The following is a 21685-nucleotide window of genomic DNA, read 5'->3' on the forward strand; positions in this document are numbered from 1 at the left end:
ATCAGTGGCAACCAAGTTAACTTCTGGAAACATCACGTTGTGTGTGGCATCTTTGTTGTTATTCTTTAGTGCATTCAGGTCAGTTCAGGGCTGTGACCTTTAGCTAGTCACACTACACAGTTTCACACAAAAGTCTGACACAGGCCACAGCTAAAGTGTGACATGAGCAATAAATCCAAATTTAGCATTGAGGCTTTCAGATTGAATGTAGTCCTTGTTCCCAGGGGATGACTCCTAAGCCCTTTTGAATATGTACTAGTCTTGTTTTCAACATAGTTGAAGGTCTTTCAGGTCTTCAGTCTTTAACACAAGCACCTCAAAGGGTTTCTGTTTTGGACGTGCTGCTACAGCTCCATATACTCCATTAGTTGTTTTTTTTAGGTGGCCCCGTCTTACTTTTGGGTCTGATTTGGGCCCAATCCCATTCTCTCTGTAAATTCTGCCCCTGGGGTCTATTTTCAAGAAATATGATGTCTCATTTCATTGCTTTGCTTTGCTGATTATGTGCAAATATAAATGTTTTTTCAGCCTAAAAGGGAAGGGATCGACGCAGCCCTTGCTGGATTGTCTGAATGTCTTTAAGTCATGGCTAAGCCTGAACTTTTTTAACGTAAACGAGAAAATGACTGAGGTCATTGTGTTTGAACACCATTAATAGTTGAATGGGACTACTCTTAACCCTCTAGTGGCTTTGACAGTGCTTTTAAGTCCAGCTTCTTCCAGTTAAGACTGATGGCTAAGGTAAAGACCCAGCTCCCTCCCAAACATTTAGAGAGGGTGATTCATGCTTTTATGACAGCTTGTCTGAACTATTATAATTATTTGTAGGTGGGCTTTGTATGCAGTCATCCATTCAGCACCTGCAGCTCCTTCAGAATGCTGCTGCTCACCTCCTGACAAAAAGGAGCGCATCACACTTGGGCTTTTTCCTTGCAATTGCCTTCCAGCTCAACCAGCTGCTCCTGGATGCACCTAAAACACACCTAAAAACCAGGGGTGGTTGAGCCTTTGCAATAGCTGCCCCTAATCCCTAGCTTGGGTGAGGAGGGCTGATGGGTGGCTTGTGCTGTAGAAGAAATAGTCTTCTGTAATGGTGACCTTTTTCTATCACTTCAACTTGTACAAGGACGTGTCTGCAATACAATAATAGAAAACACAATACAGACATCTGAGGCAGCTATGAAGAGCATAAAGGATTGAAACTGCTCGATGTAAACGTCATCATCCACCCACTCTGTCACAGGAAATGTTCCAGACTTTTACCTGCTGCAATTACACATCGACTGGCCTTACTTCCCGAGGACATTTTGCTTGGGTGCTGGGAGGACAAAGTCTGAATAGAGAGTCAGGTGAATAGATTCTGTTATTTGCATTCACACATGCATCCCACCTGGAAAATACTGCAAAATACTTAGGATTGCAGTGAGCGAAGGACCTCAGACACTCTTTGGCGACAGGATTGCTTCAAATGATGATGAATTAAAATAATTTTGAGTGATCCTTTGAGTTTTCATGCAGAACCGAATCATCAGGTTAAAATTCTTGTTAGTCCAATACTTTTCATTTAGATCAATCCCGAAATATGTCTTACAGTGACATCATCAAGAAACACAACCCCATCAATCATAGCATTCAGCGGCCAGAGACAAAAATGCTAGAAGGGACATTTGTCAGGCAGCAAATATGGAGGATGTGGCTTACTTCAAGGAATAACTACAAGTCGAGATTCCTCCATATGTTTAATGCAGAGTAGAGAACAGAAAACAGCTGTGTGTGCGTGTGTGTCCAGCTCTTTTTAGTGGGAGGTGGGAATCTGAGAAAGATATAAAATACTGTACAATGCACGACCCTGATTGCCCACTCACAACAATTCAAACAGCAGACTTACCTGCGAGTGAGTGTGAGGTTTAAAATAACTTAAGCATCTGACGCACATAAATCTGTCCCTCCTCATAATCTAAAAAAATCACTCGTACAGCATCTTCTGTGGAAGTGCATCATCACACATGAACCCAACAAACACATCATATGAATCACATAAAAACACTTGAAAACACATGTGAGAACACGTGATTACCGTGTCACCAGCCATCGTAGCAGTTGGCACAAGACGGCACGTGTGGGAACTGGCTGCCATGGCCCAAACGTCATCTACTTGTGCACAGGCAATTTTACGGAAGTCTTTCTTGAGCACCTGACACAATACGGTGAGATTTCGGAGGACATGTTGTCCCCAGAAAACAGTAGCCAGACACTTGTAATCCAAAAAGGAAAAAAATAAGTGAATGAGGTGATTTTGTGAAGTGTCAGAGCACTCTGTTCATTTGGACTTGTACACTGACAAGTACAGAGAACAACAATCACACTGAGTGCTTCCTGGCGCAGGTTAATGAAGGACAAGCAATACAAAGATGAACAAGGCATGGAAAATAAAAAAGAGAATGTTCAAATTATAAGAATGGGTGGCTGACTTTTATCTCTTCTGCTTGGTCTTGTGCTGTTGAGAGTACTATGTCCTGTACCAAAGAGCTCTGTTGCCACCTGCTGGAGGGATGGTATGAGTGAAGTTTGCTGAGAAAATGGAACAGTTTTCATCAGTGGTGTCGGTTCTAAATACTACTTTTTGAAGTGTAGTGTTTTGAGTTAACGAGACTGGGCCAGTGAGCTACAGGTGTTTTTTGCTCAAGTATGCATCAATGTCCTGTGTTTCTGTTCAATTATAGAATATCAATAGTAAAAAGTTCTGTAACTATCAAAGAAAAAAGGAATCAAAGTGTAAAAATGTGTTAGACTTAAAGATGCTGATATCAAAATGTCATATCAAATAATTGTGAATAGGAAAGGTCAACTAGTGATAAAGCCACAGGTTGGAGGAGCTGAACAGCTGAGTTCCTTATATGCAGTTAACCCAGTTCCCAACTCTGGACTATTTTTCATTGTTTTGGCTTTACAGCGTAGATTGGCAGAACTATCCTTTAACTATTTATCTAACCTTCATTATTCAGGTCCACATAGAAGGGTGTTAACATGAATGATTATATTGCTCCTGATGAAGCCGAGTGTAAGTTCAAGTGGGGAGACTGATTCTTAAGTCAACATTCATTCATGTCAATACCCCTCCCTCTCGCCATCCATCCATTTTCTTCTGCTTATCTGGGGTCAGGTCACATTGTCAGGAGGTTAGCCTTGATATCACTCACACCAGTATCGCTATAGTTCCTCCTAGGAGAGTCCCACGCGTTTTAAGGCCAGATGAGAAACACTATCTATGCAACCAGCTCAGGGTCAACCACAGGGTTTCCTCCCAGTTGGACAAGCCTGGAAAACCTCTAAAGGGAGCCGTCCAGGAGGCATCCTAATCAGATGCCCAAACCACTTCAACTGGCTTCTCTCGCTGTGAAGGAGCACTAGCTTTACTCCAAGCTCTCTGGATGTCTGAGCTCCTGACCCTATTTCTAAAGCTGAGTTACCCCTCTCAAGAAACTCATGTCAGCTGCTTGTATCCAAGGTCTCTTCTTTTGGTTACTACCCAAAACTCTTTCAAGTACGAAACCAACCAGGTTTAGCCTCTACTTCTAGTAAGAAATCATCTTATGCTGCCAAAAATTGTTATCTTTTTTCCTCTTTTCTCTTTTTAATTCAGCATTAAAGTTTTTCAACCCACCTCCACCCTAGTCACCTCCAGTCTGTTTCATTAGTATCCACCTCCAGCTGCTCAGTTCATCCTGCATACAACATTCACTACCACCAGTGTCTAGACTCCATGGGGGAGTGATTTTTATAATTTTATCTGCCAGACACCTGAATTTCCCTTCAGGGATTAATAAAGTACATTCTATTCTATCCTATCCTGCTCTCATCTTCACTTCCCTGTTGAGTACACAAGGACATTAGAATTGAGTCTAGAGACATTGCACACGTCATATTTTCTAAACTTGTGAAAAAGATACAAGTTCACTCAAAACAAAGTCCCTCCTGATTTAAATACACTTATTGCTAATTGGCAACTGTTTGCTTAGAAAATAATCCCATTATTTTATTTTTCTTGGTCAATTGGGGGCAGTGAAACAAGTTTTAAATACAACACCGACCTACCCCTCCCCTTCTGTTCATCTAGAGAACGTATAGGCAAAGACAGCTGCTTCTCAATATGCATTATGTTAACAATGATGGTATTATTTGTGTGGAGTCATATTATCTGACTATTAATAGTATGAGATCACTTTTTAATTCCTCCCGCTCTGATAAAGAGAAGCAGAAATTTAAAGGGTATTGTATTGCCACATTAGATGAATCATCTGACTTAGAGGCAAGGTTGCCCTACGTCAGCAGCATCCTGGGAGATAGATCTATCTTGCACATTAAATACACATAATGGCTGATGATCATTCAGACATGAGCTTCAAGTCATTAAAATACCAGCATTCATTTTCCCTCCTCAAGGTAAAAGGACAAGAATATAGCTGTGAGTTGTAGTTAGTGTGCAGAAAAGAAGACTATGTCCACTTCCAAGACTTGTAATTCTAGTCTCATAAAGCACCTAACCAAACAATACACTTCTACTAAGCCAGTTGCCAGAGAGCAGTGCTCTGCAAACACCAGTGACCCAGGTGCAACTCACATTAGCTCAGCACACCATTTGGAGCCACTCCATCCTGTCAGCCAAGGCTTGATGTTAAATCACCTTCTCAATAAATAAGCGAGGAAGGACTAAATGGACCAATTGATAGGTATGTATCGAACCCGGGCTGCTTGCTATATGGGCGTGCAATCTAACCATTAGGCCAAATCTGCTTCCATGACACTCCTTTTTTAAAATTGGCCACAGCAAATATTGATAAGCAGTGATACTTTTGACTGTTAAAAGACAGCATAACAAGACTTTTCATCTGAAAACACTATTAATGCATGAACTGAACAAGACCAGCAAAGTTGCACTGTAAGACATAACACATCCGCAGAGAAGGACTTTATGGACCTTGCTTGGGTTACAAGTGTTATATGAGCAAGATGAAGGCCAGGTGTCATGAGCCGGACCTGCCTTGGTTTATGGCAAGTGTAGTGTGGGCTAGATGTTGGGAAAATATCATGAGCTGGACATCACTTTGATAATGGCAAGTAATGATTGGGCCAAATGTTGGCCGAAACAAATCTCTCTTGGGAAAAATGTATGAATCTTGAATCTTGTATCTTGAAATGTAATGAACAAGTGCTCAAGTTATGACAATGAACGTGTGGGCCAGACGTGTCTAAAAATTGATGTGCCAGATGGGCCTGGGATGGCCTGAACTGGACCTGGCTCGGTTTAAGGCATTTAAAGTGTCGGCCAAATGTGGTCGAAACTACATGAACATGACCTGATTTGGGTTATGGTCAGTAATATGTGGGCATGATTTGGACCAGATGTCCTGAGCCAGACCTGTCCAATGTTGGTATAAGTGTTGTGTAAGCTAGTTGTGGAACAGTGGGCCAGACCTGGCCCAGGTTGAGCAAGTGTTGTGAGGACCAGATGGTGGCCTAAATATCTAACTTAGGTAATGGTAAGCCAGGCGTGTATTTGTATGAATAATATCATGAGCCAGAGCTTGATCAGCTTACAGCAAGTGAAGGGCAAGAAGTGGCCCAATTACCCTGAGACGGAACTGGCTTGAGCTTTAGTAAGTGTTTTGTGGGCCAGATGTCAGCCAAATGTCCTGAGCCACACCTTGCTTTGTTTACAGCAAATAATAAGTGGATCAGATATGTACCAAATAACAGGAGCTGGACCCTGCTCAAGTTACAGTAAGTTATGTGCAAGCCAAATGTGGCCCAAATATCATAATCCTGACCTGGCTTGGGTCACGGTAAGTGTTGTGTGGGTGGACAGAGTAATCTGAATGTATAGAAGCCCACACTTGATGCCGGAAGACGAGAGAGCTGGCATTGAACATTGCAGAAGGCAGTGCTCTTTTTGGCGGTGGAGGATGTGTAGTCAGCAGGACATATATCTTCTTACCTAAATAGAGGAGACAAAAAACTTCCCAAGCTCGAAAAATCTCACAGTGAATGTAAAAGTAATGCACTCACTACAAAAGGTCAAGGGGAATCTCCTTCTTTTGGCCTGTCCTGCAGCCTTTTATGGGCAAGGTCCAGCAGTGGCTTCTCACAAAGGACTTCTTTTAACAGTTGGGAAATAAATTTAGTAATTTCCCTGAGGCATTAAATCAGGATTGTAAATTTATCCTCCGCCATTTAAACTCTCCAAGTCAGGCAAATTGTATTTCTTATCCTAATCTATATATATTTCAAACCACATCACCACAGGGCTTGTATCATATCATCTGACATGAAAGAAAATGCTCCACCGTAATGGTTCCTGCTCTGCTTCATAATACTCTATAATGGATCAGAGATTGTGGGCTGGAAGAAGAAGAGGAAGACAAAGACGAATTGTCTGAGTGTTAGCACTTTGAGGAGAAATCACTAAAATTTAAGAGTGTGACTTAATTTGATGAAGCTGTAGCCCTTTCAAAGCATGTGTTGGCAAGAGTGTAGAATTAGGGACAGTTGGGACATATTTCTCTGTAGTCAAGTCACCAAAACTCAAGTCCAAGTCAAGTCTGGAGTCCTAAGTGTTCATGTCTGAGTCAAGTCCAAGTCATCAGAGAAGAATAGGAATCAAGTCCAAGATGAGTCCCAATTACCCGAGTCCAAGCCAAGGAGGTTGGCTGTTTTACTCCAAACTATCGACTGTCTGAACCTGTACTGACTTTGTGGGACATTCTGGATGTGTAGAAAACCCATTTATTTTATTAGCATTTGATTCTGACTGATCCTGTCAGCGAGTCTGCAGATTTAAATTATCAATGTCTCTCTTTATATTCTGCCTGAGGATGCCACTCTACAAGCCCCTTGTGGGTTTGTAGGCTATAATCTCTCTCATGCTCTTGTAATTTGTATTTTAACGATTTGATCTTCATATGGTTTTTATGTGAACTCAAAATGAAATGGAACAAAGGGATACAATTAATGCAAGATTTATGGCACTTTAAATACATTTTGAAAAGAGGCAGGGTGGCCAAACCGACCTGTTCAGGGGGGGCATGAAGTCTGAGTGCACACACATTTTAAAAGCTTACTGAACTGTCTCCACTTGACACCAGTGTTGTGCAAGGTCACACTGAAAATGAGCTCAAAGTTCAGTTCACACAGGTTAAATGAACTAATTCATGTTCATTCATTTCAATTTTGAACCAAGTTTAACAGCTCTGACAAATTAACTAATCCACGTTAATTTGTCAGAGCTGTTCCTACATTATTTTCTTCAGTAGAGACTCCTTTGCTTAATCCCTAGCCCTCAATCACTGACATTCCCGAAACTAATTAAATGAATGTGCTCTGCTATAGAATCATAAACAGATATTCATATTAAAGCCAAGAAAATCTAGTTTGAGTCTTTTTTACCAATTAAATGATGTACCATAAAGCAAGAAAACTCAAATCAGATCATTTTTGAAAGTACTGTTTGTTATGGAGAATGCTCTCATTCCTGTCCAGCTGTATCAAGATATCACCAAAATATGGGTCAGTAAGTAAGACGGTAAAAATGTATTTATATAGCACTTTTAAAACGCTCAGTTACAAAGTGCTTCACAGGCACAAAAATATAAAAACAAGCAAGATAGAAACAAAATACATATGCAGAAATAATCAGACAAACAAAGCAATAGACAGACAACCGTAGAGATTAGATGGGAGGTTCTATTAAGGCCCGTGTATACAAAAATGTGTTTTGTTAATTTTCTTTAGTAGTTCTGCTTTCATGCAGAACACTGCTTGTTATATCTATTGGACCACAAACATTTGAGCATCCAATATTCATGTTGCTTTTAATGTGCCACAATGATGTGGGGAAAAGTGCATCTTTCAAATGCAAAGAAAGGTACTAGCAGCTACTTACAACTCAGCCTAATTGGTCCCGCCTCTGACAAGGCAAACAGCCAATGGTTTAGGATTTTTTTTTTTTTACTTTTATTAATACAAACCAAAGCGGCTAAGATTGAAAAGTGCCGCAGAGGCTAAGTGGGCTTGTGTTTGTGACACGTCTTGCCATAAATCAAAATCAAAGTCCAAGGAAAGTTTTCTATTTATTAACAAAACACTCAAAATAATTCAATACTAAAAAAGCTCTAAATAAACGATAATAATGACGATAACGGTGGCATGGCGGTCAACAAAAAATATTCAACCCCACTCAGCCTCTTTGTATACCTCTCGCCACACAACTGAACAGGTACTTAAAAGGTAAAACCACACCCATGAACCCAAACCTGGAAATGAAGTCAACCATAAAAAGGAAATAATCATGATTAACAAATAAGACATGAAAATCAACATCATGTCCCCCACACAAACCTTTACATTATGAATTAAGGCATAAATCCCACCAGACTGCAAGAAACAAAGGTAAGGTACCACTATCTAATTTCCCTGTGAAGAAATCCACAACACATGTGTCTCCATCAATGCCAAAAGCAAAGCCCTTGTGTGTTTGGTTTCCATGTCAACTACAGGACCATCAATGTTTGGTTTATTTTATAGTTTTATCATCTTTCTTGTTTTTCATCCTTCTACAGGTATTTGACCTTCTCTGAAGTCAAAGGCTACATTATTCCCACATCGCTGAGCTAGATCAATAACCCCTCAAGGATCCCTGGGAGTTCCTGGAATCCACATGGACATAGATTTGGGATTTGTTTATTCCCTGTATAGCCACTAGATGTCCTTCAAACAAACGCTATCTGTACAGTAGCTGCTGATAGAGTCATTATAATCACAGTCCGTCGTCATTTGTTACATTTTACACTCAGTTAGGCGTCCAGTACGCGCTCCGTGCTCGTGAATATTGATCCCTCAGTTTGATCAATTAGTACCAAAATTGGTGCCACTGTGCTACAGTGCACAGAAAAAAAAAATCATGCGTTGAGATCCGTGCGTCATCGGGAACCCGGCGGTGCGTGCTGCTTCTGTCCGTCGTGCCTCAGACCGGAGCTGGAGGGTCAGTAGGTGTCATCACCGATCACCGATCAGTGTGTTAATTGAATCCATAAACCGACCAATCCGTCGCTCGTGAACCCGGATGACCCCCGGAGTGACGCGCCTCTCCGGTGAGGGAGCAGAGAGAGGAGGGAGCAGCAGCGGTGAAGGCGGAGGAGAGGAGCAGATCTGCAGGTGCTCTAGCGCTGTCGTAAACCAGGAGAGTCCGCGAGCATCAGAGCGATGCCAGGGGTAACCAAGTACAATTTAGTGGATGACGCGCACGATTTAAGGATCCCCATGCACAACGACGAGGTGTTTAAGCATGGGGTCTGCTTCGAGGCGAAGGTAGGGACCCTCTGCAACACATACTTTATGAGTGACAGCAATCAATGCATGATGGTCATTGTGTGCCAACTATTGAACTGTCACAGCTGCACCCTCATTTACGAGTTTGTGACACACTGATTGTGTTTTTATCCTTGCAGTACTTTTATTTTTATCCATTTTGCACGAGTTTAAAACGTTTGACCTTCCTTGAATGGAGAAGTGTTGCTTTGCTTGTTGCTTATTTGCTCTACTTCATGTCTGGACAAACTTGGAATGAATGCTGGACAATCCTATGATCATTTTGACATGTTTGACTTCAACTTTTGTGACCAAGCAAAGTCAGGACAACTGTTGAGGCTGCCACGAAGGAATATTCAATGAAATGTCTGGCTGTTTTCTTGATGAAGCAAACAAATATTTGGTCTTTGAAATGTCAAAAACTATTTTCAGGTCCATTTGGGGTTCAAAACTCCCAAAGTACTCAAATTATTATTTGAAGACATGAACAGAGGGACCGTGAGGATCTTTTTTCCTCAGTGTTTTGGGTATACATGATGAAAAATTGTCAGATGAATGATCAGACTAATTGTAGCAGCTGGGATGTATTGATTTCCCCAGAAAGTATCTCCAAAGTGTAAGAAAAATACAAGCTGTCAGAGCAACAGAAGAAATGAAACAGTTGGACAAACCTGCACTCCCAAAGAAATAAGCTGAGTATATTCCCTCAAGTCACCAATCTTACAATCTCTTTTGTTTTGCAGTACATTGGCAGTTTGGAGGTGGGTCGCCCCGGTAGCAGGATGGAGATAGTCGCTGCAATGAGGAGGATCAGAGTAAGATACTTAACCCACCACTGAACTTGACCCCTGAGTCGATATCAGACTAAACACATTAACAGAGACCTGCCTACTGATGGGGTGCTTTCACATTAAAGCACCCTTTCTACCTCTCTCTCTCTCTCTCTCTCTCTTTCTTTCTCTCTGTTGTATTTCATGTCTCACCTTGTGCTCCCTGCATCCTTACTCCCCTCAAAATCCCTCTCCACGCATTAATCGCCAGTCAACGTAAAACCACACACTCTGCAGATTCAGTGGGCTGTCAGCAGCGTTCTAAATCATGGCAGGATTCATGGGACAGATTTTATGGCTGAGGAGAGATACAGCGTGCAGGTTTTATGTGTACTATTAGAAAAACCAACTCGCTCCACAGCCTCCCTGCAGACCTGACAAGGCCACAGGAAACACAGCGCTGCCTTGTCATTACACATGACTGCAGCGTTACACACAGAGACGCAAAGGGAGGAAAGGATTTAGCTGCTTGTCAGCTGTTAGATCTAATCTAACAACCCAAGTTACTGTGTCGCTCAGAGGTCAGACACATCCAGAATGACACCAAGGAAAGACTTAATCCTGATCCCCTCGTGTTTGCTGCAGTGTTATGACCATTTGATTGTGCTGGCACGGATTCAAAGATGCTGTGTGTTTAGAGTTTTCTTGCCTCACAAATCACTCAGAGATCCCTGATTAATTGATTCTCTATCAGTGTCTGCCTCTTAGAGGCTCTTGCATGCAGATTTGACTGAACATCTTTCAATACAGCACCTGAAAACATGAGGAGAAACATCCTAAAAAAAAGTTAATCAAAAGGCATTTGAAGACCTTGAAAGCTGTGTCCATGGAAATACCTTTTTTCATTCATCCAACAAACACATTTTGATTTAGCTCCTTTGTTATGTGGCTCTTATCTGAAAGCAAAGTTTGCAAAGTGCTTTTCTGCAGGGCGTCACAGAAGAAATAATAACCTAAGGGGAGATAAGGAGTAGAAGAAAGGAGTGGAATACAATAAACAAAATGATGTCCAATGTGAGCAAGATTTAAATTGATAAGATAAAAGCATGTCAGCAGGAGAGTGAGGGCTGTTTGTGAGCTCTGTGATGGCTCAGTAATTAAGAGTCTCTGCTTCTGGGAAAGTCACTCACGCTAAATATTCAAGAGTGTACATGTCCTGAAAACACTCACAGCTGCTTAGAGAGAAGAGTAAAGGTGAGCTGACACAACCTGTACAGCATGAACTGTGCTGGAGAGCAGAGTTAGTCGAAGTTAGTTAGCATTAGGTGGAGGTGTTTTCCATTCTGATACTAATACTAAAACCAATACTTAGACTTGAGTAATACTAATAAGCTATATTAGGCAAGTCCCTGAGGCTTGTGCAGTTGAAACAAATACAATATTGATGGAAAAATCCTGAATGGTGACATTTTGCTAGCTTAACCTGACATTACTGCACTGTTATGTGTTATTATCACTTGATAACTGACCTGAAACAAGTTCATATTTTTTAAATACTAATTGGTCATGATGTGAAACTGGGACAGTGACTGGCACAGAAATAGGCAGCAGGCAATTTAAGAGTCCAATACCAAAACTAATCATGGTATCTGAAAAACTTTGAACAAAGAGCTTGGTTTTAAAAGAGGAGCCAGTTCAAAAGTGTATCAAATCTGCCTTCTTTTTATTATCCTGTATTAAGGTAGCCTCAACTGATAAACATTAAAATAGACAGTACAGTATGACTAAGTGAATAAAACTAGATAGGAAAATGATCCTATTTCTTCCTATTTCACGTAACGCAACGTAACGCAACGCAACGTACAGCAACGCAACGTAAAGCAACGCAACATAAAGCAACGCAACGTAAAGCAACACAACGTACAGTAACGCAACGCAACGTACAGCAACGCAACGTAAAGCAACGCAACGTAAAGCAACGTAAAGCAACGCAACGTAACACAACTTCACGTAAAGCAAAGCAACGTAAAGCAAAGCAACGTAAAGCAAAGCAACGTAAAGCAAAGCAACGTAAAGCAACGCAACGTAAAGCAACGCAACGTAAAGCAACGCAACGTAAAGCAACGCAACGTAAAGCAACGTAACACAACGCAATGTAAATTAAAGCAACGCAACGTAACGCAACGTAACGCAACGTAACGTAAAGCAACGCAACGTAAAGCAACATAACGACACGTAATGGAACATAACGCAACATCAAGTCACGTAACGTAACGTCACGTTACTTAACGTAACATAACATAACGTAACATAACATAACGAACATAACGGAATGTAACATAAAACAACGTAACGTAACAAAACACAACATAACGCAAAGCAACGTAACTTAACGTTACGTAAAGCAACGCAACATTACGTTAAGCAACGTAATGTCACGTAACGTAGTGCAATGTTACGTAAAGTAACGTAACGTAACATAATGTAACGTAACGCAACATAACGCAACGTATGGCAACGTAACATAAGGCAACGTAACGGAAGGTAACGTAACGTTAGGCAACATTGCGTGACGTAAAGCTATGCAACATAACGTAAAGCACCATAATGTAAAGCAACGTAACGTAACATGTCGTGCCGTTCACTGATGTGTTGTATATCTTGATCTATCGTACACAACAGAGCTGGTTGGGCTTTAAGTATTAATAACTGTGATTGACAAGTTGCTTCAAGGGGACTGTAGACGTGATGGAGATCTTATCTATATCCGCTCTGTCGTCCCTTAATTGGATTTTTTTTTTTCTGAACAAGATGGTGATGGCCAAAATATCAAACTTTCATAAGTGGATAAACTAACCAATCCGTGATGGTAGTGTGGCTTTATTCACCTCTGTATTTAGTTTATGGATACCTTTCCATCTTCACCTTCTGACAGTGAAGATTGGTGGTTTGGTTGTCTAAGTCTGAATTAGCTTAAGTAACATGTATATACTGTTGGAGCCATGTTCACCTGAGCCTCTATACCTGACTGTAAAACTCCCACAGAGCCATTAGATGGATGTAGCAAGGAAGAGTAAATGACACTGAACGAGTTGGGTGCTTTCACAGGTCACAGGCTTATAGAAAAACAGCTCCTCGCTCATTAGTGCTAAAATCACCAGATATGACTTGGAGTGTTGGCAGCAATAATCTCCTTTCTTTCTGTGGGATTCTTTTACTCTGAAATGTCATTGTGGAAATGAGAAGAGAGCTGCAATCCCGCAGGAAATAAAAGACAGTGCTCAGTTGTTTTTACACAAAGTAAAGAAAAGATGACAGAGAATATCCAAGTCTGTCAAGCAAAGAGAAGACTAGTGATATATCAGAACTTCATCTGATCAATTAATCATCTGGTATTGGACTGTATGTTTTCAAAGCCAGGCGTGTTATTTTACATGGATTCTAGGGTTTTTTAGATCTCTGAGCCCTGGTATTTAGAGTCTGATCCTGCAGTGGCATGAGGCAGGGGTACAGACTCTTAATCATTGGAGAGGGATGAAAGTGTCCCGCACGTGTCTGCCTCCCTGTGGGACGCCAGCCTTTGAACGCTTAAAGAGCTCCCAGAAACAGAAACCGACAGTTTCTCAATGTTTACTCAGTCTCAGATTTCCCCTAAGGAGAAGAGAGTCAAAAATATCTTCCTATCTTCATGATTTTTTCTTTCCCTCTTTTCCAGTTCATCATTTATCTTATGTAAAGAGCCCCATCTCAGCCAGCACATGTGATACGCCAGTCACACTACACAGTATTCAAATCAATTTGGTCTGAAGGAACTTTTTTAGATTAATTTATTCTGACGATCTTGAATGCTAACTTGAATATATTTTTTTTCCTTCACAGTATGAATTCAAACTGAAGAACATCAAGAAAAAGAAGGTCAATATTGTTGTATCCACTGACTTTGTCAAAGTGATTTTGCGCAAAAAGAGGAAGGTAAGTCTTGTAAAATGTTAGTTATTTTGTACTGAATATCCAAGCTTTGTCCCTTTAAACCCCTGCTTGTTTTTGTGTTGTTGCAGAGAAAAGGATGGTCCTGGGATGAAAATACAACTTTAGTGACACAGGATCCCATTTTCAGGTAGGGCTTGTAACTGGTGTTGAATCATATAAATCAAAATGATGAAGCTAATCAGAGCTCTATTGTGTTTTGTCTTCATTTCAACAGGATCTTCTATGTCTCACACGATGCTCAAGACCTGAAGATTTTCAGTTACATAGCCAGAGAGGGACAGAGCAATGTTTTCCGCTGCAATGTTTTCAAGTCAAAGAGAAAAGTAGGTTTGATTCCTGGTGAACTGAAATGATTAAAACATCCATCCATCCATCCATCCATCCATCCATCCATCCATCCATCATCTTGGCTGCTTATCCCATTCGGGGTCACGGGGGGCTGGAGCCATTCCCAGCTGACTTTGGGCAGATGGCAGGGTACACCCTGGACAGGTCGCCAACCTATCATTATTCAAAAATAACCCCTGCTATTTTGCATGACATGAACAAATATTGGTGATATTAGAGTATGCATTTGTTAGTTGTATAAGCAGTAAGACTGACAACAGGCAGGTGTTGTCTTATAGCCCTTGTGAGTAATTATTAAACAATAATTAATTAAATTAAGACGATGTGTTATTTTCAATGTTGCTGCTGCAGGGTAGGTGTCAAGTGAGACCCCTTTATTGCATGCTGAAGAAAAAGCAAATGATCTCGATAGGTGATGTCTTTGACTGTTAAAAGAAAGCAGGATGAGGTTATTTGTTCAGGTATGCAGAGATAAGTCGTAGTTGGTCCACAAGGGGCGCCAAAACAACACAATCCAAAAGTTCCTTGTAGAAGCTATAATTGATTTTTTAAAAAGTTGTCTATGAGCCTTTCTACTGCTCACCAAACATCACAACCACACTGAGACTAACCGCTCAACAAGACAAAAAAACAGCAGCGGAAAATGTCCCATCAAGAGTGAGATTTTGACTTGAAGAATTGTTTGCTTCACTGTGCAAGCAATTTCAGAAGAAGATATGGCTTTTGATAGTAGCCTAAAGTTATGTATTCCTGTTCTTCAGAGGAACCATTCCATTTCAAGATAATTTCCCATTTTTGTAGCAAATACTTATGTTTTTGCAGAGAAAGAAACTCTCTTCTGCTATGTTTGAAGGCACTAAAAAATGAGTCTTGTCATAGACACGTTGAAAAGACTAAATAGAGATGTATGGATTTATATGCATGTAGGATGGTTTTGTCACCTTTTCAACAAGCTAACTGTGTCACACTGTGTTAGTGCATTGGGTGGCTGTTGCTCGGTGGGTAGAGATAGTCGTCTATCAATAGGAAGGTCGGCGGTTCGATGCAGAAGTGTCCTTGGGCAAGACACTGAACCCCAAATTGCTCCCACTGTTGTTCAGCAGTGTGTGATTGTGTGTGAATCAGGCGGCAACCTCCGGTCTAAAAAAATAGGAGTCCAATGTGGAAGGATACACTTGAGGCTGGTTCCAGAAGTACCGGAAACCACATACACACCAATTCAAAAAAGCCAATCTTTACAGCAGAAATAAACATGTTTACAGCCTGGTACAAAAGACAAGTGTAGTCTAGATAGCTCATTTCTCGATCGGCACACACTGTAGGGGGGGTGAACGCGGCAATTTCGAAGATATTGAGATTGCGAGTCTTCCAATGAGAGGCACAGCTGGCTTGATTGACAGGCGGGAACACTGTAGCTGTTGGCTAGGAGGCTCAAAGCCCGCCTCTTTACGTCACAATCGCTCAACAGCAGCAATATGGCTGCCGCCGATTGGCCTTGAAACAGCACTGATAGCACGTCCATTATTTATACAGTCTATGGTTTGAATGAGATTAGCTAATAGTGATGGTCCCTACTGTAAGTATAGCAGCCTCTACTATCAGTGAGTGAATGTGGTGTGAATTGGTCAGAAAGGCTATAAGATTCCATTTACCTTTCACAACTTCTGTCATTTCTTTGTGCTAAGACATGATCAATTGCTACTAACGATAGCAACTTCAAAAACAAGAGCGGTGTCAATATTTTTACTCAACTGGAGACAACAATTTAAAAAAATACTTTGTGAAATCATCAAACTATTCATGTAAAAGTATAGGTCTATGTCTTTTTTGAGAATGGATGTGCTGGGACCAGAGATTTACAGGGCAGTTGGGGCATGATGCAGAGTGTAAAAGGATGGACGATCCCATTGTTGGATTTGGTGTAATAATGGAATTATCAAAAATAACACAAGCGTGGACTCTCTCCAGCATTGATCAGTAAGTAAACTGCACACAACTGTGAACACAAGCTAATAAACCCGGGCTAATTAATCTGAGAGTCCGAGCTCCTGTGTGTGTTTTTGTTCAAATTCCCTAATCTCCATTATCTGCGTATCAAGCAGCGAGCATTTTTACATTCTGTGACAAAGACAGAGCATCAGCGAGGTTGTCTCCCGTCCCTTCACCATGGAGACCAGACTTATGGTGACTTAGTGAGGCTGAATACTAATCACGGTGGTGGGAAGAGAAAAAATAGAGGGGCTTTTTCACTTAACACTTAAAGACATTTTCACTGCAGCAGGGTGAACACCCACCACATTGTCAGGGACACATGGCCAGTGGTGCCTGACTGTCTCCCCGGGGCCGCAGAGCCTTATCGGTACAGTGCAGACGAGGCACGTGCGCTGAGTAGGAGGAGATGGAGCAGCTGATAAGAGCAGATTTGATTTGTTTTCATCAGAGCATGCTGAAGCTCAGCAGGGCTTAGATGTCAGCTCAGAATGACAACAAATCTTTTTGTGTTTGGCCTATGAAAAATAAGTTTTAATGGTTAAATGATCTATTTCTTCAATTAATTCCTGTGTTATTTCTTGCTTCATCACTTGATTGTACTACCTTCAAGCTTGAGTGCCATTGTCATATTTCCTGAATGCTTCCTGAATAATGCTTTATTTTTCTCCATTTTGCCTCTGGCACTATTCATTATAGTAAACCTGTTTAAAAATTCACCTTTAGTGAGCCTGAGGAAGGACATGGGGGATCATGTTTAATTCCGGGGGATAAGGTTGTTGCCACTAGACTGTGTATTAAGGCTTTAGGGAGAAAGACATATGTAAGGATCAATACAGGGAAGTGTTGGTGTCTCAAACATTGGATTTTTATCGGTGTGTGTTCAGCTAAAGAAACAATGAAACCTACATTTAATTGGTTGCAGACCAATCGATTCAGCTTAATGACACAATATGTTTAACAGGGCCTAACCTTGGTCTTGGAGATACACCATTAAATGCAAACACAAGAATAAAGTGAAAAAATATGGTGATCTTGGATGTTTTGCTTTATGAATTTAAAGGAAAAGTTAGATACAAAAGACAATTATTTATCTTCTTGATAAAAAAAGGAAGATTAATTGTTAGCGCACACTAACCATTAAGACTGACAGCAGAATAGCTGACCTTACTCTAACCCAAAAAAAGTAGCCTATAACATCAAATGCAATCTTATAACAGGTTTTAAAAATCTGATGCTTGTCAAAACACTGATATCTCATCTTAAACCACACAGACACACGCGGCAGCATTTGTTTGGGTTGTTACAAAACACACATGGTAGCATTTGATTTCATTCTTTTTAAAGCTCCTGTGAGAAACTTTTGGTCTGTCAATTTTGGCACTATCCTGTGGACAAAGTACAACCTGTTATCTGTGGACTAATATTGACCTGTACATAATTGAAATGTATTTTTGTGGAAAATGTAAACAAAGACTTTTTCGGTAGTGTGTAGTTAAAGATTAACTAAACACCCACAACATTTTTTAAGCTCTGTTCGTGGGTATTAAGTAGTGTTGTTGATCAATTCAAGTCAAATTTCCAACTTGTGAGTACAACATATTTAAATTCTTCATATTGTGTGAGATATGTGCATCGCAACAGCCTTCTTCAGATTGAATATTTCTATTGGCTGATCTGAAGGCAGGGGATTTATGTGATGCCAGCTTTCCTCTCCAAACCCTGATTTAACTGATTTATACTGTGACCTGTGGTTTAGTAGCTGGATTGTACTGTTAGAATAGGCTGTTTTAGTGTCAGTTTTAGAATTGTGGGTTTAAAATTAAGAAAGTTAGTCAGCAGTTTCAGGAAGTAGTTCTGTCATATTTTTCCAATTTAAGCTAGCAGGTAACTTTAGTTGTAGGTTAGCTTTCAGCTTGTAGTGTTTCTTAGGAAACCTGGCTACTTGGCTGATTAATTATTAGTTATTTATTTTGAGTATCCTTTTCATAAGTTAAAAAAAAAAGCTAGTGGACATACGTGGATGAACTAACAACAGCTAACATTAGCAAGCCACCATCAATAATACACAATCACTTCACCCACCCTCTGCCTCAATCACATCTACCAACCTGAAAGTAGTGCCCCTGCTTCACTGGCTGTTCACACTGCTGATCCACTGTCTGAATACTGATGATGAGATTGTGCAGTAAAACATTCAGTGTTCATTTCATTAGTCAAGCTAATTAGCTAGCTGACATGCTTACTGGAGTAAGTTGATGATATGTACATCAACACACAACAACAACAGCTCTGGCAGTTCTTACAGAATGATGGCGAGCTTTCCTCTTTAAGAAACTTTCTCCATTGATTTTTCTGTTGAGTCAGAGAGACTGAGGGGATTGACGCAAAGAGTTATATAGATAGTCATAAACGCTCAGGTTTCTGCAGGAACTTCTGGCCATAGGTTTCTGCAGGAACTTCTGGCCATAGGTTCTGTTAGTCACCCACAGCTCTGCTGATGTTTGTGTGTTTTCGTGTGTGTGTGGGGTGCATAGATTTTATAAAATTACGGCCAACGGTGACAGCAGGAAGGAATAAGTGGCCATGCTACTCTTCGTCACCCTCTTTGATACTTTTAACGTTCTGAAGGCATTATTTCCAATTCCAGGGTAAATGCGATTCAGCGTAATCTCAGGGGTTTAGCTCCTCTTTAATCACTTAATCTGACACCTAACGACCACCTACAGCAGCAGTTTCATTTAAGTTAGAAATAAATCATCTTGTCTATTATGGTCACATTTGCTTCTGTGGCTCACTTTGCCTCATACATAGTTACAGTACTTCAGTCTGTTTCAAACCTAACTAAAAACTCGTCCCAGGAGCCTAAACATCTGACATTTAATGCACTGTTTACTTATGCTCTGGTGGAACATTGTGGGATTGGTTCAAACAGTGAAAAAAGTTTACTTTTGGTGTCAAACAGGACTCTTCACCAGGCTTTCTGGGTGGAGGTCACACTTTGTTTAGCTCATTCCAATCACCAGACAACCATTCAAGTGGAATTTATCTTTTTTTTTAGCGACTTCATCACTTATAGAATTTGGTTGGAATGTTTGATTTTTTTTCACTTCTGATGATTTAAAATAAGATATGTGTTGGGTCTTATGTGTCTATATGAGATGATAAGGTACAACCGCAACTTAGCTACTAACTGGACATGAAAGTATTTAAGAAGATAAAGTATATTCATTAGTGAGCATATTATATGTTTTAAAATTGATTTAATTACCTGTGAACAAGGCCAGGCCAGCTGTTTCCATGCTTAAGATTCATGCCAAGCTGAGCTTACCCCCCATAGCGTCAGAAATGCTCCTGGCATGCCAGAGGTGACATTTATTGGTTTTTTTTTTAATTATTAAAAAAAAGTATATGATGCTGATTCTTGAAAACTTTTAAAAATGTACAGTAGAATGAAGTTTTAATTACTTCTTAATTACAGAAGTGACCCAAATGTAGAACCATTTCTTAACGGTTAAACATTAACATAACATATGATTTTAATTCTAAAAATGTAAAACATATACAATGAAGTATTGTAAGTATACCTTACAAAAAATAGTTATCTATTTATGTAACCTGTTTGATTCAAAAGTATTTCAGACATTTTTATTGTAATTTTTCCCATAACTAATAAGAGTATTTTCTGAATTTTAAAAATCTACACGTGTCACCTCCGGCATGCCTGGGGCTTTGGTACACAATGCGCTTAGCTTCAGGGGCTGCAGCTGGATGCTCTCCTCCTATGGTTGATACATATATAGATTTGATGGGGGGAAATGAGATGTCAATCTCTGCATCTCACTCCAGTGAGCATCCTCACTGGGAAACACAGAACACAAAACACAGAACTATTCCTTTAATATTACTGAAATATCTCTGTTTTTATTCCCTGTTTTTGTTTTTACATATTGTGTATGAGTCACTCTTACTGTTTATTAACTGTGCTGTTGTAATGTATCAGTGCTGTTTGTGACTCATCTTATGAAAATTTAATATCTTTTATCCTTGCTTGAAAACGGGAGTAAATCTTTTTTTTATTTCAATGTTGTCTCTATGGAAACAATGTTTCATGCAGGATACTGAATATGCATGACATGTCCTGTGACAAAATGCTGATTTTAGGACTCACACACTTTTTCTTTCAATTCAAACTAATTAAAATGTCACTGTCTGGTGACCTGGTGATGCTGGCATGCCATCTGAGCTTCCTACAATAGCAAAAAAATTCATACCACTCCCTCTGCCATCAAAGTTACTCGCCTCTGAAATTGACCAATCCATCACTGTGACAGCAGGAGGCATGCAGAGCAGATAGACAAGGACACCACGCTCCATGCTCATAATACTTAACGGTTTTTATTAGTTCCCGTCTCCCTCTTCTACCTGCCACTATTGTCTATATTTCCCATCATCTTTCTATTTACCTGTGCACAAACCACATACATGCACACTCTCCTTCATCCTTCCACTTTTCTTCCTCTGGCATCTAATTTTCTCCCCTGCTGTGCATCCTTTCTTACTGTGCTCATGCTGCTGCTTCCCCTGCCCCTGCTCCCAAAACCTCATCACACACACACACACACACACACACACACACACACACACACACACACACACACACACACACACACACACACACACACACACACACACACACACACACACACACACACACGCAAACACACTTTCTGTCTATGTCCTCCTTATAGTCACAGGCAATGAGGATCGTGCGGACTGTGGGTCAGGCGTTCGATGTGTGTCATCAGATGACCCTGCAGCAGAAAAGCGACCTGGAGGATGAGGAGGGGAAGGCGGAGGAGTTGGAAGCAGTGCCAGGTGACCCACACCTACACACACATTAAACCCACTAATCCAGACCATCCTGCCCCCCCCCGCCCCCCCCCCCCCCCCCCCCGCCCCTGTCTCCGTCCTTCCTATTCTCCTTCTGTCACACATACACACAATCTCCTTTCCTCCCATCTAACAGAAACACACTAACAGAAATACCTGCAGTCACAAGGCACACCTCTCAGAGAAAATATGTCATTATCCACCATCACTCTTTTTTCCTGCGGCTTGCCAGGCTGAAGCTGCAGCTGTGTTTTGGTGTGAGCCATTGATCAAAGATGTTATGGGCTTCTGCCAGCTCTGCTGCTGCTGCTGCTGCTGTCACTGCCTCTAGA

At 40.7% G+C, this 21685-nt stretch overlaps 1 protein-coding gene and 1 long non-coding RNA gene across 3 annotated transcripts in view; one reads left to right on the forward strand and one right to left on the reverse strand.

The window, feature by feature from the left end:
* The window catches only part of LOC117827356, a 110521-nt gene that overhangs the window by 76702 nt on the left and 12134 nt on the right, over positions 1-21685 (reverse strand). The window lies entirely within an intron of this gene.
* Positions 8620-21685, forward strand: part of LOC117827354 (carboxyl-terminal PDZ ligand of neuronal nitric oxide synthase protein-like) — a 29906-nt gene continuing 16840 nt past the window's right edge. The window contains exons 1-6 of the mRNA XM_034703919.1: positions 8620-9363; positions 10107-10178; positions 14013-14105; positions 14192-14250; positions 14338-14446; positions 21212-21338. Coding sequence (XP_034559810.1) covers positions 9259-9363; positions 10107-10178; positions 14013-14105; positions 14192-14250; positions 14338-14446; positions 21212-21338 — 565 coding nt within the window. The 5' untranslated portion in view covers positions 8620-9258. The remainder of the gene's footprint in view (positions 9364-10106; positions 10179-14012; positions 14106-14191; positions 14251-14337; positions 14447-21211; positions 21339-21685) is intronic.

Source organism: Notolabrus celidotus, chromosome 15 (genome assembly GCF_009762535.1).
Source record: "Notolabrus celidotus isolate fNotCel1 chromosome 15, fNotCel1.pri, whole genome shotgun sequence".
Classification (NCBI taxonomy): Eukaryota; Metazoa; Chordata; class Actinopteri; order Labriformes; family Labridae; genus Notolabrus; species Notolabrus celidotus.